The following is a 19044-nucleotide window of genomic DNA, read 5'->3' on the forward strand; positions in this document are numbered from 1 at the left end:
ATGAGGAAGACTACACGACACATCGAATTAGATAGATTGAGGTTGTTATGCAACCATTTCTCTTAATTTTGGCTCTTTCAAAAAAATGTAAAACATACAATTGTAAAGACAGACTGATAGAAAAAACACTAGGAATTAACCATTGTCATAACAGTTCTAGGGATTCCATTAACAAAAAAAAAACATAATTAACATCAATCGGAATACTAAACAAAGAGTTTCAACCAAGTTCCACAATACATGTAGTCGGAGTATATCTAAATGTCAATTATTTCTAGACAGGAAACATCCCTGCAAAATACTTGAGTGTAGACCTTACTGTGATCGGGTGTGGCGTTTCTGGGTATCGCCATGCTCTCCTCACCAATAGATTTCTAGTGCCATGTTCGATGTCATATTCTGTCAACACAAGCTCTCTGTACCTGTAATTGACGAGTAACTCTCTTTCCTTTGAATTGTTCACCAACAAAAGTAGGTTATCATCCACGAATAGTATTGGATTTTCTCTGATGCTTCGACTCGCAAACCTGCAGTACTGCTCTAATATTTTGTTTCCATCCGCGTCTTCATTCAAGTGCCAAATTGCTGCGACATACCCAAATTCGTTGTGTGTATGAGCGAGGAGTGCAAGTTTTTCCTTGTGGGTTAGTAAATTGTGAACGGTATATATTGCACCTACAGGGATAGACACCTCGCTAAATGATTCATCTTCTACACTGTAACATAAAACAGACTTGGGTGTAGCATAGCTATCTCCTGTACCAGTTATCCAATACGCGTGACCATTATTAAAAACAGAGTTAGGGTCAATTTTTTCTACACCAGGGAGACAATCAACGCAGTGAAACCATGTAGAACGCCTTGAACAATATCTAGAGAAAAAAACGTAGGCATCAGCTATGTCCCTTTTGCACATATGTATGACTGTGTATGCATCTGAGTTTGGAACATGACCGAAACCATATACTGGGAAAAACGATCTACCGTGGTCCTTGTGGGGGTCAGAAATTTCTCTAGAGCATTGTGTTGTCGGATTCCATACCAAAAGTCTTGTGTCGTCTTGTTCACGGGAGAACTTGAAACATATGTTCCCGTTTAACACTCCCAGAATGCGGAACCACCCATGGATGCCAACTCCGAAAGGATGCTGAACATTCACTTCTTCTCCAGAAGCAGCATTCACTATATACAGTGAATCTGAACCCATTAACAGTAGTGAGTATCCAACATGAAACAAAACATGTTGATCTAACACTTTCTGCCTTCGCATGTGGTGTATGCATGTCTCTGGTTGGCGTAGCTGTCGGTGCCAGAATTTATTCAAGCACATACATCTCCCTACAGCTTTGGCACTACTACGCAGGAAGATTTCTTGTAGCAGTTCATCCGGAATAATCGGCAAGGAAAGTTGGAATTTAGCCATTTTACTAGACGCGCGTTTCGTAATCTTGGTTTTCGGTTGTGTTTACTTTGTAGTTTTTGAATTGTTGAAGTCTGTTGCTCTCTTTTAAGTAATGTTAGTCTAACTTATTAATTGTGTGAGATGCAGCATCCAACGAGAATTGATGAGGCAGAATATTGTATTTACCGGTGTTATCCTAACCTGTTTGAACTAGGTGTTTAGTACCATTAAATTTGACTCGTCTTCCCAAGTTTTTGCCTACCCTAGTAAATAAATTCAGTTGGAATTCCAACATACTCCAATATTATCTTTGATTTTTCGTTTTTCTAGTTTGAAATTAGAAGCAGCCGCAAATATTCCCTATTAAGTTTTAATTTGCTGATATACTCACTATTCTGGATACTTGATTTCCAATTTTGTTTGCCTTATCACAACATTACAACCCCTCATCCTAAAGAAAACCATGTTACTCCCAAATTAATCATTTCCACAGATTCAGCATTAAGTAATTCCAATACCTAATTAGGATGTTACCAGCAACCATTGCGACACCATCATCCATGCAGCCACAGGTAAACAACATTCAAGTTTTCCACACGATAAAAAAGTCGTTGTCACCAAATTTTCTTACAAATAATGACCGGAATAAAAAAATCCATAGATTTTGTGAGACTTGTATGAGACTTGATCAAAAATAAACCCATAGATGTATATAAATTATCAAAATAACGAAGTCCAACACCATAATCAGAAAATCAAAGCTATTACACAGAATACTAATGGAAGATTTCCACAAAAGTCAACATGTACATACAGACATGGCTACCGAAACACTACTACAAAACATTATTTCACCAATAAACCTTAAACAAATTAATAATTCTTCTTTTGTCCTACGATGATGGTACTATCTGGTCCACAGACGAGTCGGAAGAGTCAGATGGCGAATTTCTACCATACCTCCTACTAGGTCCTGCATTTGCCCTACTATTAGGTACTGCCGCTGCACCTCCCCCCTGTTGACGGCAGTTGAACCTGCAGTAATTTTGGAAAATTTATTATACAACAATGAATATAATAAAGTATGTAGACTTACTTTCCTAAGTAAACAAGTTATTGTTACCTTGACTCGTGAGAACGCGGTGGTGAACCTTCTTGCCTCCGATGCTGCCCGCGTAATAACCTTTCGGTTTCAAATGCAGCCACCTGTTCATCCTTGTTGAAGTGTACGTTGCATCTGTCCGCCAGCCAGTGTTTGATTTGGTCCGGCAATACGTTGGAGGCATATATCTCATCAACGGCTCTGGGCATTTCTACCGAACGAGTATGGTCCCATGCAAGCATGTGGAAGATACCCCAACCTACGTAACTGAGTTCCAGCATAAGCCGTGAAGTTGGTCGATGGAGAGATCTTATCCTCCCCATGTCGGCTGCGTTGATCCAGTAGTTATCACCGTCTCTATTTGGGTGGATATGGAGACAGTTGTCTTGTCTGTCTATTAAGTACAGATCAGTGGTTGTGAAGAACGAAAAGTGCCGTACGATATGCTGTGGAATCCTTACATCTTCCTATAGTCAGAGAAACAAAATTAGATGTTAAACAGATTTTGAAAAAAATTAGATAAAAAAACGTAAAGAGAAGTGGCGTCTGCGGCGCCGGAAGTAAGCTTACATCTGTTGGGAATAGGTTTAGGACGAAAGTCTGGTCAGGGCATCTTCTCACGTTCCTTAAGGCACTGACGTAACTAGCCGGTAGCCACCACGAACCAAATGTTGAAAAGTCAGTATTGTTAAGAATAAGAAACCATGGAAGGACATAACCGAAACTTGAGAAGTAATCAATGTTAAAAAGAACAAACCATGCAAGGATAGATGGTCATGTGTGTGGAAAAAATAGTTAACAAAAAGAAAAAATTAGTTATCTGCTTACCGGAATTCTGGCTCCATCTTTGTTTGCTAATTTTAGTGATTAGTCTCTGAAGTTGATAGGCACGGTGAGTGAATTAGGAGAGGGTTACCAATGGTGTTGTCAAATGATTTTCTCTAGGAAGTCAAGTTTTACTTTTAAAGAGGGTAAAACCAGAGGTCACACCGGTTGGAAATGAAGTTGAAGGGATATATTGAAGCCATCCATTAGGATTCAAACCTTATCACTAATCAAACCTTTTCGTAAATCTAAACTAAATAATAAATACACATAATAAACTCTATTTGAGTTGTATTACTAGGTAAATGTAGTTTAATAACCATTCATTGGTATACGTATCACTAGATGAATAAACATAACGAAGGTTGTACATAATAAAATTAAAAAAAATATAATAAGTTTAATATGGTGTTCATATTTAGATAAATTATTGAAATCATGTTTACTATATTGTTTGACAAAATATAGGAAATCATGCAAACCTTTCTTTATTAACATATCGCAATGTGCTGTTCCATTCATAAATTAACATAAAGTACTTCAAATAACATAATCATATTTTTTACGACCCAGTAGCTTTTTCCCAATCAGTAAGCGCAACACAAAACGTCAATCAAAAATTAACAGAACGTACTTAAAATAACATAACCAGAATAACTTATTGCAAGCATTATAGTATTTAAAGTCTATGCAATGGACACAATTATTTTAATGCCTTAGGTATAAATAACTCAGAGCATACTTCCTAACCCCTTAACCAATCGCTCTTCCTTTTTAGCTATTTCGTTGTAGTATTTCTTTGCTGCCTCAAGGACTTCCTGGGATTTCAAATTGAACGGATTCATGACCAGATCAATAGCCAGCCGTAATCTAGTGCTATCATTTACCTAGGAGAGAAAACAAAAGAATTCAGACGCATAGGTTAGATTAAAATTTCGATATAATATATGAAACCATGAAACCAATTTTATTTTATAACTACCTTAATATTGTAGTTACTCCTCCATTGGCACTCCCTCATCCAGGTTGTCATCCAAACTCCACAATCATTCCTTGTATATGTAAAAAAAGTTTATTGAAGTCTATAACCAACTTAATTTCTAAGGAAAAAAAATCATAGCAGACGAAATGGAACTGTAAAAAAATATTATCTTTCGTAACCAAGGCTGGCCGGAAAAGCAATGTATAGCACTATTACAACGTCAATAAATATGTTAGCGGTCTATTTTACTTGTGCAGAAGGAAAACGTATTCATCACACGTTAGCAAATTCTTTGATGCATCTCAGTAATTCAGAAGGAAAACGTATCAATAATAACTTGTAAGGTTTCTTACGAGTCATCGTTCTGCTCGCCAATTTCTGCAGGGTGTATTATAGGATACTCTGAAATTATTGGTCTGTGTGTTGTTTGGTTAGCATAGAATGTGGAGTCATCAAGCATCTCCTCAATAAACAGTACCTGTAATCAAAGTAAAATTTAAGTCAGGTGTCAACTCCGGTGTCTGTTCAAGCAACTTAGACTCTATTTCCGCCTATTAGAAATTTTGCAACACTACCATTAGCTTCGCACAACGACGGCGCCTGGTTCTGCTTGAGACGCATGGTTTAGAGTCCAATAATATTAGGTGTCTTTTTTCTATATCAATTACAAGCAGGTACCAGTGCATGTTATCCTCGTTCATAGGAACAAAAATCTATCAAAAATATACACAAATAAGTTATACAGGAATAAGCGTTTTTAATTTACATTATCATCTATTACGAGAATTAAATTAGAAAGTTACCTTGCATAACGACTCAAACTCTCCCATGTATTCCTCAGCGTAATAGCGTTTCAAAGTCTTTGGGGAGTGAGTCCAATTAAGGGCAAATTGCTGAAATTAGATTTTTCATAAACATGTGTAAGATTAATGGAAACCAGGAGATGGAGATCCTCTTAATGGTTTTCACTCACCGAAAATGTAGTGGGTAAAAACCACAAGCAGGGAAAACCGGTGTCCTTGCGTGCATCACACATGAGCATGCTTGATGTGAGGTTTATGATCTGCTTCAGCGTTCGTTGATTGACGGCCAATAAGAAAAAATATAAACATATATTCCCTTGTTAAAATTATTTTATATGTTGGGAGTTTCGTTTATGAAATTAACGAAGGGTAATGACTGAAAAATCCATACCTCGTCCACCAATCGTTTGTTTGGCAGTAGAGTATACATGACTCTCCTATTAGCGTGCCACAAGTTTGTCTGTGAAATTATCTCCGAATTCAGTTCTTCATCCTCCAGATCTGAACCAAAGACGTAGGTTACGACTGAAACTTCGTCCTTGCACAGTGCCATCTCAGCTGGGGGACGGAATAGAACAGGCTTCCACTGATACAACGAAAACTAAGCCGTTAGTTATTAATAGTAAACCAGCACAACAAATCTCTAACACATACTTAACATGATATAACCCACCGCAGGTATCTTTGCGGTTTCCTTCGCTAGTGGCAATTTTCTGTCAGCCGGGTTGAAGTAGCTAACATATACAGCCTTGTCTAAGCTACTCGTTATAACTGGTTTTGTAACTGTCTTCTTTCCAGTACCATCATCGCAGAACAAACTTCGGCGAATAACATAATCATCTGCCGGTGTCTGTTCACACTTCGGAGACATTGAACAACACTTTGTAGCCATATGCGATATTGAATCCGCGGCTTGATGAATGCTTGACATGTTGGATCTAATCTTCTTGGAGGAATCCAGATTCCTCTCAAGATTACCGGATGGCATGCTGAATCCGCTCATGATCACAGGCATTACTGTGGGGTTGAAGTTATCGGGTGGCCCATTCCGAAGATTGATCGTTTGTGGCATAGTTCCAAACACAGGATAACACGTCTTGGTCTGGGAAGCAATCAGGTTTGAAAGTGTATTCATAATCGTCGACATTTGCGTTACCACTTCTTTTAGGGAAGGTTCTACGACTGTAGTTTTACCGAAGTCGTCGCCTATCTCTTTGCTGGCTCCACCGTTAAAATTTACATGCAGTCGCTGGTCATGCATGGTGCTTCCTCGGAGACTATGAGAAACAAAACTTAAAAATATGAATACTTTACACTCGGAATCGTTATAAAAGGACTTCACTAGTTTCTCGAAATGTAATTTAATTCTAACCTTGATGACAGTTCTATCACTTCCTTGTCGACAACTTTTCTTGAGATCTTTCTACTTTGTTCTTTTTTGGCTTCGTCGTCTCCCTTTTCTATTTTTTGTGTTGAGCGTCGCTTTCCTCTGGCAGCCATTGGGTGTTTTAGCTGTTTAATTTTTTTATTTAAAAAAAAAACATGAAAAATACTGCAACATGTTCAGTTAATGAGTTGCACTCCACTAGCAAGCACAATTTCTTAAAAGAATAACAAACACGGTAGCTTGTCCCTACTATTCAAAGGAGTTTTGACAATTGAGTGATATTTGGCTATAGACCTCTAATATATGAGGCAGTTTACGTTTCCAGAGTTTATATTCCTAAATTTTTGAGTAAAATTATAATTTACATAAAAATCTTTTTTCTCATTGGTTAAAGATCAGGCTCCAACCTGTTTTTTTTTTTTAAATTAGTTTCGTTTAGTCGAGGTATCGATCCTTTAAATCTATTTGAAGTTATTCAGCTCAATACATTTGTTTAATTTCCTTTTCTGTAGTCAAAGCTATTAAACATTTTCTGGTAACCGTATATTTTTTTTCTTTTACCAATCGGTTACTGGAAGACTTGTTTTAATTTTCGTAATGAATGCTTGTCTCAATTAAGTTGCTCATAAAGTAATATGCTCAATATCAGAATTGTGTTTGTTGTTATCTATTGTTGTTTCACACACTGGGTCAAAGATTTAGTCCGCAACAAAGTTTAATGCGACGGCTAAACACTCGAAAAGGGGAATTTTTATTCCATTTCCTATGAGTTATATTCCTTTTCATTAACTATGTGTATACCATTACCTGTCTCCCACACAGATCTTTGATTTTTCGTTTGTCATGGTCACTCATTATCTAACTTATACTGCACCCTAATTTATTGCTTAATGACTTTTTTGCTTTCCACCTTTAGGCCCGTTGTCTATCATTTATAGGAGACTGAACTTCCCATCCCTCATCGCAAAGCACTGCCTTCCCCGAAAGATAATAAGGAAACTTAAAACTAACTATTAGTAATGTGTTTGGAACTTTTTTAGTATAATCTTTAGTATCATAACATTGGATTTACTCACTCTAAAACTGGAACCATTATGGGTGTGTTTGATTTTGCGTTAGAAGGAAGAGAAGCACATTTGAGTGCATTGAATGCTTTCTCTTTTTGTTTGGGTGCTTTTTTTTCTTTATACGCCAACGTGATTTTAGGTTTTTAACGTGCGTTTATAAGGAGCTGGAAATTGTAGCTTCTGCGTTTAGATAATCACGTTAGGACTGGATTTATTTTGTTTTATCAATTCTACCCTTTAGTAAATTGCTTGTAATCTCTTTAGTATTCAAATATTTTAAATATATAATTATATTTTTCTATTAAATTTTTACTTTTGATTTTGTAAAAAAAAATATTTTTGTTTGGCTTTGTTAAAATCTGTAAATGTAATTCTTGTATATTAATTTATTATAAGACCTACTGACGAACTGGTACACATTGAACCGTACACGTTGAACCGGAAACCGCCAAACGATAAACCAGAGTCACAGAACCATTCACCGTTAGACCTAACGACCAAACCGCGAACCCTAAACCGTACACGTTGAACCAGAAACCGCCAAACAATAAACCATCGGCACGAAGACCATTAAGTCTGAGATCTAGTCGCTACACCAGACACATTGAACCGTGCACATTGAACCGGAAACCGGCAAACAACAAACAATATGCACGAAGCCGTTCATTAAAAGACATAGCGAACAAACCGTGAAACCTAAACCATCCACGATGAACCGAAAACCGCCAAACGATAAACCATAGACACAGAACCATTCATGATAAGACCTACTGACTAACTGGTACACATTGAACCGTACACGTTGAACCGGAAACCGCCAAACGATAAACCAGAGTCACAGAACCATTCACCGTTAGACCTAACGACCAAACCGCGAACCCTAAACCGTACACGTTGAACCAGAAACCGCCAAATAATAAACCATCGGCACGAAGACCATTAAGTCTGAGATCTAGTCGCTAAACCGGACACATTGAACCGTGCGCATTGAACTGGAAACCGGCAAACAACAAACAATATACACGAAGCCATTCATTAAAAGACCTAGCGAACAAACCGCAAACCCTAAACCGTCCATGATGAACCGGAAACCGCCAAACGATAAACCAAAGGCACAGAACCATTCATGATAAGACCTACTGACTAACTGGTACACATTGAACCGTACACGTTGAACCGGAAACCGCCAAACGATAAACCAGAGTCACAGAACCATTCACCGTTAGACCTAACGACCAAACCGCGAACCCTAAACCGTACACGTTGAACCAGAAACCGCCAAACAATAAACCATCGGCACGAAGACCATTAAGTCTGAGATCTAGTCGCTACACCGGACACATTGAACCGTGCACATTGAACCGAAAACCGGCAAACAACAAACAATATGCACGAAGCCGTTCATTAAAAGACATAGCGAACAAACCGCGAAACCTAAACCGTCCACGATGAACCAAAAACCGCCAAACGATAAACCATAGACACAGAACCATTCATGATAAGACCTACTGACTAACTGGTACACATTGAACCGTACACGTTGAACCGAAAACCGCCAAACGATAAACCAGAGTCACAGAACCATTCACCGTTAGACCTAACGACCAAACCGCGAACCCTAAACCGTACACGTTGAACCAGAAACTGCCAAATAATAAACCATCGGCACGAAGACCATTAAGTCTGAGATCTAGTCGCTACACCGGACACATTGAACCGTGCGCATTGAACTGGAAACCGGCAAACAACAAACAATATACACGAAGCCATTCATTAAAAGACCTAGCGAACAAACCGCGAACCCTAAACCGTCCACGATGAACCGGAAACCGCCAAACGATAAACCAGAGGCACAGAACCATTCATGATAAGACCTACTGACTAACTTGTACACATTGAACCGTACACGTTGAACCGGAAACCGCCAAACGATAAACCAGAGTCACAGAACCATTCACCGTTAGACCTAACGACCAAACCGCGAACCCTAAACCGTACACGTTGAACCAGAAACCGCCAAACAATAAACCATCGGCACGAAGACCATTAAGTCTGAGATCTAGTCGCTACACCGGACACATTGAACCGTGCACATTGAACCGGAAACCGGCAAACAACAAACAATATGCACGAAGCCGTTCATTAAAAGACATAGCGAACAAACCGCGAAACCTAAACCGTCCACGATGAACCAAAAACCGCCAAACGATAAACCATAGACATAGAACCATTCATGATAAGACCTACTGACTAACTGGTACACATTGAACCGTACACGTTGAACCGGAAACCGCCAAACGATAAACCAGAGTCACAGAACCATTCACCGTTAGACCTAACGACCAAACCGCGAACCCTAAACCGTACACGTTGAACCAGAAACCGCCAAACAATAAACCATCGGCACGAAGACCATTAAGTCTGAGATCTAGTCGCTACACCGGACACATTGAACCGTGCGCATTGAACTGGAAACCGGCAAACAACAAACAATATACACGAAGCCATTCATTAAAAGACCTAGCGAACAAACCGCGAACCCTAAACCGTCCACGATGAATTGGAAACCGCCAAACGATAAACCAGAGGCACAGAACCATTCACCGTAAGAACTAACGACCAGACCACGAACCCTCAACCGTAGACGTTGAACCAGAAACCGCCAAACAATAAACCATCGGCACGAAGACCATTCAGTCTGAGATCTAGTCACTAGACCAGACATATTGAACCGTGCGCATTGAACCAGATACCGGTAAACAACAAACAATATGCACGAAGCCGTTCACTAAAAGACCTAGCGAACAAACCGCGAACCATAAACCGTCCACGATGAACCGGAAACCGCCAAACGATAAACCATAGACACAGAACCATTCATGATAAGACCTGCTAACTAACTCGTACACATTGAACCGTACACGTTGAACCGAAAACCGCCAAACGATAAACCAGAGGCACAGAACCATTCACCGTAAGACCTAACGACCAAACCGCGAACCCCAAATCGTACACGTTGAACCAGACAATAAACCATCGGCACGAAGACCATTCAGTCTGAGATCTAGTCACTAGACCGGACATATTGAACCGTGCGCATTGAATCGGAAACCGACAAACAATAAACAATATACACAATAATCATTTATTTCAATTACGACCAACATAAATATTTAACTTTTTTGTTAATGATTCTCATTTCTCTCTAAATTTTATTTTTTATTATTTGTAATTAAAAATATTGTTTCCCACTTTTAATATATTATTTTTATTTTGGTCTATAAATATTAACTTTATTAGAGAATTAATTAGTAACATCTATTCAGTCATGTAACTTAAAACGATAATGTTGTATAAACAAATTATTTCTGCCTATGCTAAATAAGCTGTTATGATTCATAGAATATGGCGATGTTTACGCAATTAAATTTCAATTTCGCCTTACTAGATAAAGTTATCACATGTTCTTTTTCAAGAAGAAACTATAAACCGCACCTAGTGGTATCAATAAAATCATATACATGTATACAATGTAATTAAGGCCATTAAATAATATTCCAATTAGGTAGGTGATGGTTAGTCTAGGACTACGAGCAATAAGATGGTGCAATAAAGTGGAGACCATGCTGCATGACTATAAGAAGGAGGAAATGAGTAGGTGGTCTAAGCATAAAAAACTACAACTACAAACTATATGCTTACAAATTCTAACCCATACAACATGGATACTAGAAGGAAGCCCTCAACCATGGCAATCAAATGTTTGGAAATGTTTCATGGAATAGATCGAACTACATTCAGGATCCTGACGCAAGTCCTTCACCGCGAAGTTAAACAGTCCCTGATGGTCATGGCATTTCTACTGTCACTGGAGACAATGGGACTGAATGGTATTGTGCAAACAGCCATAAAAAAGGAAGGCTGGTTTATGAACAGTCTTGCCGATGAATGTGTCATCTGTTTGCAATGCCTACTATCTCAGGAGTTATCTGGGGTTGTGGAGAACTCCAGAAAACTCGAAACCCTCGGACACGTGCTGAAAACTGAGCTCACGTTATACCAGGTTCATAGGATGAGATCCGTCCTGCTAACTCTAATTCCCGATACCCTATATACCATTTGCGCTAGAATTCTAGGCGACATAACGATGGATGCGGTGTGGTTGGAGTACCAGAGGACTCCTAAAGAACTACTGGGTTTCAACACAAAGGACAAATGCATATCGGTTGCACCAGAGGCATTGAGTAGACATATCAATGGCCGAGGAATGCATATGCAACAAGGAGGAAGGCAAACTGAGCAAGATAAGGGAAAGCTGAAGTACGTCTGCAAGGAGATGGATGACGCGGAACGTCCAAAGACACTGACCGTATGCTTCGGTCGAGAGTCGATGCCCACTGCAGATGGCATTGCTGAGTTTTTCTGCAACATGTTTGGTCATGTGGTTCAAAGGGTGACAGTCATACCTCGGAGGGACATAGACTCGGGTGATTTTGCTTTCGTTCTTTTCAACGACGCATCAATCCCGCGCATTATCATGGGGGACAAAAATGTCGTTCATCATACCATACAAGGCATGAAATGTTGGATCAGATGGTGGACAGGAACACATTATCGCTGTGTGAATTAGTCATACTATATACGATAAAGGTTAGTGTCTTTTTTTTCAAAATAATCTACTTACAAGTTACAACAGAATCCTTAGTTGTTAAGGGAGATGAAATATACGTTATAGGCTCATTTTTTAATATCCAAGTTAGATTATCTTTCCATGGTACTTGAACTTGTTGGGAATAACGTCGGAGACAAACCAGGAATGTGTTTTGGAAATATGTTATTTGAGTTTCACCTTTTTTACTTGGACATTTTTAAACTGGTGTACGTGGCTGACAGTTTGTGTATTAGTTTTAATTTTGTTAGTGGGCCCTAAAGCTGTTGTTAGGAGAAAAAATCTTTCCAAAACTTCAAGGATTATACACTCTGACCAAAAATTCCAAATGACATATAAGTGGGCCAGTGACAATGTGAAATCTAGTACCTTTCTTTTCTTTTTTTTTCTAAACTTTTGTAAAACCAAAAACCGGGAGAGTGCTCCAACTAAAAAATAACAAAGTTAAGAAATCAAATAAATCCATTGTTTTCCCATATACTAGTGTTATCATCTATGATACGTGCGAACAGTATCATTTGCATTCAGTAGCATTGTATTTGCATGCAGTAGCAGTCAATATCCGATCGATACACTGCTGATAACCAAACGTAGTCGCAACAAAAAAGAAAGCAACATATGCACCATAAATATAAAACATAGTATATCGCAATTGATCACCAAATGTCAAAGACATTACGTCACATACAAAATAACACATTAAGGATAACATTTTGATTAATTACACTACACAGGAAATTTTATAGGTCTGCATAAATCTGTTAATTTGACCCCTGGTTGACGGACGATTCAGGACAGGTCTGAGGTCGCTGTCGCTTACTAGGACCTGCCTCAGCCCCCCCACCATGTTGCCTCTTGTTTACACTGTAGTTAAGTTAAAAAAATTTAGGCACAAAACATGAAAACGTGAGAAATTAGACCAGAAAATAATGGTCCATTGTTACTCACCCTGACTGCTGAGTATCCAAATGTTGCTGTTGTTGGATCCGGCGGTGATTCATAAGGAACATCTCTGTCTGGTAGACTCTAAGTTGGACTTCTTTGTTGAAGTAAGCCCCACACACCGAAGCTAAGCGTTGAACTATATAGTCAGGCAAAACCTTCGCCGCATACATGTCATCAACAACACACGGAGGTTCATCTTTCCGGTTAATGTCCCGGACGAGCATGTAGAATACTCCCCAGCCAACGTACCTAAGCTCCACACTCAGCAAAGAACTTCTTCTGTACATGCGCCGTATCCTCCCTATATCAGCTCCTTTTATCCAGAACCTGTTACCTTCTTGCTTGGGTGTGATGTGGAGGCAATTGTCTTGAGTGTCAACCAAATAAAGATCAGTGGTACTGTACCACTTGAAGAGATGCACAATATTAGGTGGGAATTCAACATCATCCTGTGCCGGAACAAGACAAAACCATGGCAACTTAGTTTTCCAAACGTTTTTTAACAGAATAATAACAACGAAAAAATGCAAAATTGTGGATATACGTACATCTGTTGCAAAGAGCCCAAACACATAGAATTGGTTGTAAGATTGTTGAATGTTCCTTAATGCATTAACATACCTAAACCAACATGTAGAAACAACAACGAATAAAACAAAGTGGCCCGAAACCATAAAAGAATGGAGTAGCCAAACATTTTGTGACTCTTTATTTAATTAATCTATGCATGCAGTTATTACAATATGCTCCATTTTATTCTTTGCAGATACGGCTGCTATCAAAGGAGGTAGTAAAAATTGAAGAAGATGCTTACCGGAATCCAGACTCCATTATTGATTAATTACTTCGACGATGGCTGTGGACTGTGGTTGAAGGGAGGGAGAAGCCAAGGAAGTTTTCAGAAGAACAATAGTTGACTAAAGAAACGTAACTTTTTTTCTTTTCAGTTGTTTTACTTTGTGACTATGTTAGTTGAGAATTTATTAATCCGTTTAATGTAAAATTAATCCAAACGTCAAATCAGTGGTAGAGAGGTACTTTAATATTAGCCAACTCTGTGTTATCCGAAATTTTGGAGACCGTAAAAATAAACTTTAATTCATTGATTATCAAAATGTTTTGGAAATGTGCAACGATTTTTTTTGAGGTTTATGTAGTTTAATAATTCTCATTGAAGAATCTAAATATAAACAATAATAGTTATCAAATAGATAGACACAGGCATTTTAAAAAAGAAAAAAAGATACACAATAAACAGATTATTTAAAAAAATGAATTTAATTTTAAAAAATTTAAAACGTTTGTTTCGAGTTTCTAGTGGTTTTAATTTAATCTAGCATTAATTTCGATGGTAACAATTGCTGAAGAATTTAATTTTCAAAGGAAATAGTAGTAGTTACGTTTAAACCGACTTATTAAATTAATTATTTGACTTAAATCCTAAAATGTGTTCCAGCAACTTTGCATAAATTAATGCGGTTAATAGCAATCAATGAATTAATAATTTCATCTTCCTAGGATTTCTTTTTTTTTAAGTTAAATTAAATTTTATTTGGTATTTCGTTGAAAACGAACTTCGAAGGAGAGGGATTTACGGGGAGTTATTGGGATAGAATAGAATATTTGTTGGAGATTATCGAAAACCACAAGGTTTAAGTAGCTAAATAACTCACTAAATTTTTTTGTAAAAATGCCGCGTTTTTTAACCACTCGTTTTTTACTTTATATTTTCTTTTGATTCACAAGCGTGTAACATAAGTATCCTTCAGTAAACAGTATTCACCTTCCATCTTCCTTCAAAAAACACTCCTCATAGCAACCCCAACATAACACAGAAGTTGCTGTTGAAGGCATCGACTCCGACAGCTTCGTCTCGGAGAATATGTCAAACAAGGTGAAACTCTATCCTAACTCTTCTCCTGATAGTGATCGGTTGTTAATCGTCATCTGCATGTAGTGTCAATGTATGCAATCGTAGTCAAATAAAATTAAGACGTGGTTAAGCATTTTTTAAATGATTGGGGGACTGATGTGGGTTTCTGATTTGTTCGTCTGAAAAGGATTTTATGCATTTAGGTTTGATTAAGATTGTTCTGTTAAAGATTCAATAGATCACGACCCTAAACCTTACAACAAAATGTAGTTGCACTGTGAGTGAAAAAATTGAACCACTTAGTTTCCAATTCCAAAAACATGCATGTGTGTTGATTTTAAATCAGAAGCTTTGACTGTATGGGTTTTTTTAAATGAACTCTGACCTTGTTCCTTTTTGAACTTGGCAACTGTGTGACACTTGCCATAGACGACGACTTCGAAGGACAAGGGTAAGAGAGTCCAAGAGATTGATAACGGTGCGACACAGAGCTACAAGATGAGGTTTCTGAAGCCAGTAATAAGGCCTTCAATGTTCAAACTGGTAATTAACATCCATTTCCTTAACACCTCTTAATTTTAGAGTTTTTGCAATGCTATCGATGTTTTGACAGAACTTCACCAATTTGTAACAGTCACTACCTATAACTCCCGATGAGCTACCAAACCGTACCCCCTACCTGGACCTGGTTGTGCCTGACGGAAAGAATAACCCCTGTCGGTGCTTCTGGACGCAACTCCAAAGTGGCAAAATTGCATTGACTCGAGGCTGGGAGGAGTTCTATCAGATGTACAAAATCAATCTGGACTCCATGCTATATTTCACACACAAAGGAAACTCCAAATGTCCAAGTAAGGATTTTTTATTTTGGTGGCATTGAGAACTCGTACCAACTCCGTCATCCTGAAGAACCACCATATGTAAGGACTGGTAATTATGAAGTTGCAAAGTGTATCAACATCCCTCCTTCAGCCAGTGCTAGAGCGGTTGCCACAAAGGTCAAAAGCAAGTGGCCTTTCTTTGTGATGGACCTAACTGCTCGCATGATGTCGTCGCGATTATTGGTAAGCGTTAAGTTGTTAAGACATTTTGGTTGAAATATTGTTTTACTAAAGTAAGCATTAAAGTAGATAATACTAACTGAAATTTCTTGTGTTATAATCAGCCGAACGTCCCTCATCTCAGTCACTTCACTGGTCAAAGGCACCCTCTCATCCTCACACATGGCCACATACAGGTCGAAGCTACATATACAAGGTACAGTGGAAAGAGGGATGGTAGCTTCGGCGTTATTTCTGGAGGATGGGAGAACTTTGCTTCATTGTGCAACTTCAAGCCAGGTGGAGTGGGTGTCTTCGAGGTGATATCAAAGGAGCCAGTGACGATCATCCAGGTTCGATGCAGATAGGATGCATAAGGATGAGTGACTGAAGGCGCTTAGTCCCTGTGTTTGACCTCTTTGTCAAAATATATCATGCTAAGACTTTTCCAGTAGTGGGTTTACAGAGTATTATATGTTTCTTGTTTGTTGAACACTTATAATGACTTTTTTTTGGCTGTGACTAAATTGAAAACAACTTTTGGTGTTAACTAAAACAGCATCGCGTTCGCAAATATTTTATGTTTGTGCTCATTTTCTTTTTTACTTTACCATTCTAACTTGATTGCACAAAAAATTAGTTTGTCATTAAAAATGGCAAAGTTGCCTTTTTTTTAAAAAAATAGTAGCCAGAATAAATTGAAACTTTGTTGGCCTTTTACGAAAAATTATTAAAAAAATGTGGCCCAATAGGTGAGGAAGACAACAACTCCTCAAATTGTTGTAGGTAAAATTCTCTTTATATGCTGGGTTTAAAGTTGACACTTTAAAGGGGGGATTTTTTAAAAAAATTGGTTTGGTTTGACCTTAAAATGTTAATGATAAAAAAGTTTATCGAGGAAGATTAAAACACCGGTAATGTTTGAACGAAGCCGTATGTCACCAGTTTTTTTTTTGTTTTTTTTTTAACTTGGTTTAATGAAAAATGTTTTACTGTTTGATATATGAACAGAGGAGTAAAAAATTAGTTCGGCCCAATCAATGAGTAAAATAGCCCATCCGTAGTTTCTTTTAATGACTCTAGGGTGGGTAATTTATTTTGGTGGGCTTGGATCTCAGCTGGGCCAGTGGTCTTGAGTAGAGTTATGTGGTTCTAATGGGTGGTACGTGGGCTGGGTTATTGCATTGTGGTTTTTGGTCTTGGTCTTCAGAGGTGGACTTGTTTAAGGTAGTTGGGCCAATAGGTGGTGTGGGCTTATTCACTTTGCAGTGGGGGTCATGTGGTTTCATTTTGCAGGTCCAGAGCATAGATAAGAAGAGGTGGATCTGGAAGAGAAGAACGAGAACCACAAATTGCCGATCCTAATGAGATAAGGCTTTATCCACATCCAAGATCACTCTATCCAACACCAAGCGAGGGTTCTACAAATGGGCAGATTGTCTTCAACCACCTCAACACCGACCAAAAAAAAAAACCCCATCAACGCTCATTTGGTTGAGGTTTTCCCTAATTCCACAAATCGTCACAATTAGTGGTAGTATCATGGATGCCCTGTATCGTCTCACATGATGACTTGTTTCTCGCTAAATCAAAGTGGCTCTATCGTTGATACGATGGTAAGTTCTTCTCGGTTTATGGAATAATTTGTGAAGTCATTATATTAGGTTGTGTATTTGGACATGATTTTGTTGGAACATGGTTGTTAATGTATATAATTGATTTGATGAATTACTTATTGAGTTTTTATACTGATGTGTCTGTCTGGGATTTCAGATTGTCTTCGGGAAGCAGTGTTCATTCCAATTGTTGCTGGGTGGACTTTTGTGATCCAAGATGCATGTTGGTCGATGAAATTTACAGCCATGTGGTTGCCGTCGCCATTCGGATGTTGGAAACTGAACTCACAGGTGAAGCCACTCAATAACCGAACCCAAAGCAGCCAACAAATCTGACTATGAAGGTAAGACAATGGCGTGATGGTTGTAATGTGAATAAAATTTTCAGAGTTACTTGGTTAGGCTCTTTTAAGACAATATTGTCGGAGGTACCAGCGGGTGACGGGAAAAAGGTTTGACTGAGAAAAATTATTGATGCTCGTGTCTGTTTAAATGAAAGTTGGTATGGAGTTGTTGATTTCTTAGCGCTAAGGCATGGGTATTTTGTTGTTTTTTTGTGCACTGTTAAATCGATGATGAATTCCTTGTGATCCTACTGAGTGAATAGATGATTGAATTTTCGAGGTTGATCCGTTTCCATCACGAGCACCGGGATGTGGGAAATGATTTTCCGTATCACTTCCTGCTGGTCGTTATGAAAACATTTCAAACTTGACTATTCATTCTTTGCATCAGTCAAAGTGGATCACAATTAATTCATATATAATTCAGCATGAACTTGAAAACCACAAATATCCATGCTTTAGTCTTAGAACTCAGGAAGTGCATACCAACCTTCATTTAACAACACTATCATTACCTCCTCGTCTGACTTTTATTCGTCACCCGTTGATAGCTCCGACAAAATTGGAGTTGATACTCCTTCCACTTAGCCGAACAAGGAACGTCTTCTGGAGTCGGCTTGACACACTAAATTAAAGTTCGACAACATGTCATCGGCTACAGACCTCTATAATACTGCCTTGGGTTTTGTCTTGAGTAATTCATAATTTTCGTACATAGCGAAAATCTGTCTATGTTACAACGTTGTATTTACGACGCGTATTTTCCAAACTCTGCACGGAAAAAAAGCAAAATATTAACAAATTTTCATCAATGACACAGGATGCAAAGGGAACAGATGACGTTGTTTCCAGAGTTCAGGAAGTGGTGAAACGAGACTAATTCCGAAACATTAGGCACTTGTGCTGCTGTACCGATTATTTTCCACAGAAGATATCTGTCTAGAGGTAAAAAATGCTTCTTTTTAATTAGACTGAATGTCTCGGATGGT

At 38.3% G+C, this 19044-nt stretch overlaps 2 protein-coding genes across 2 annotated transcripts; one reads left to right on the forward strand and one right to left on the reverse strand.

The window, feature by feature from the left end:
• Window positions 1-274: 274 nt before the first annotated feature.
• On the reverse strand, window positions 275-1423 carry LOC140176875 (F-box/kelch-repeat protein At3g06240-like). Its single transcript, XM_072208433.1, has one exon. It carries the CDS (start codon window positions 1421-1423, stop codon window positions 275-277), a length of 1149 nt encoding a protein of 382 aa, XP_072064534.1.
• A 9866-nt stretch (window positions 1424-11289) lies between these two features.
• Window positions 11290-12198, forward strand: LOC112730574 (uncharacterized). The gene has a single exon (XM_025780645.1). It carries the CDS (start codon window positions 11290-11292, stop codon window positions 12196-12198), a length of 909 nt encoding a protein of 302 aa, XP_025636430.1.
• Window positions 12199-19044: the final 6846 nt, after the last annotated feature.

This window comes from Arachis hypogaea, chromosome 12 (genome assembly GCF_003086295.3).
Source record: "Arachis hypogaea cultivar Tifrunner chromosome 12, arahy.Tifrunner.gnm2.J5K5, whole genome shotgun sequence".
In the NCBI taxonomy this organism is placed as follows: domain Eukaryota; kingdom Viridiplantae; phylum Streptophyta; class Magnoliopsida; order Fabales; family Fabaceae; genus Arachis; species Arachis hypogaea.

Coding starts and splice junctions, on each gene's coding strand:
- LOC140176875 (XM_072208433.1), bottom strand. CDS start 1,423: ATGGCTAAATTCCAACTTTCCTTGCCGATTATTCCGGATGAACTGCTA.
- LOC112730574 (XM_025780645.1), top strand. CDS start 11,290: ATGGATACTAGAAGGAAGCCCTCAACCATGGCAATCAAATGTTTGGAA.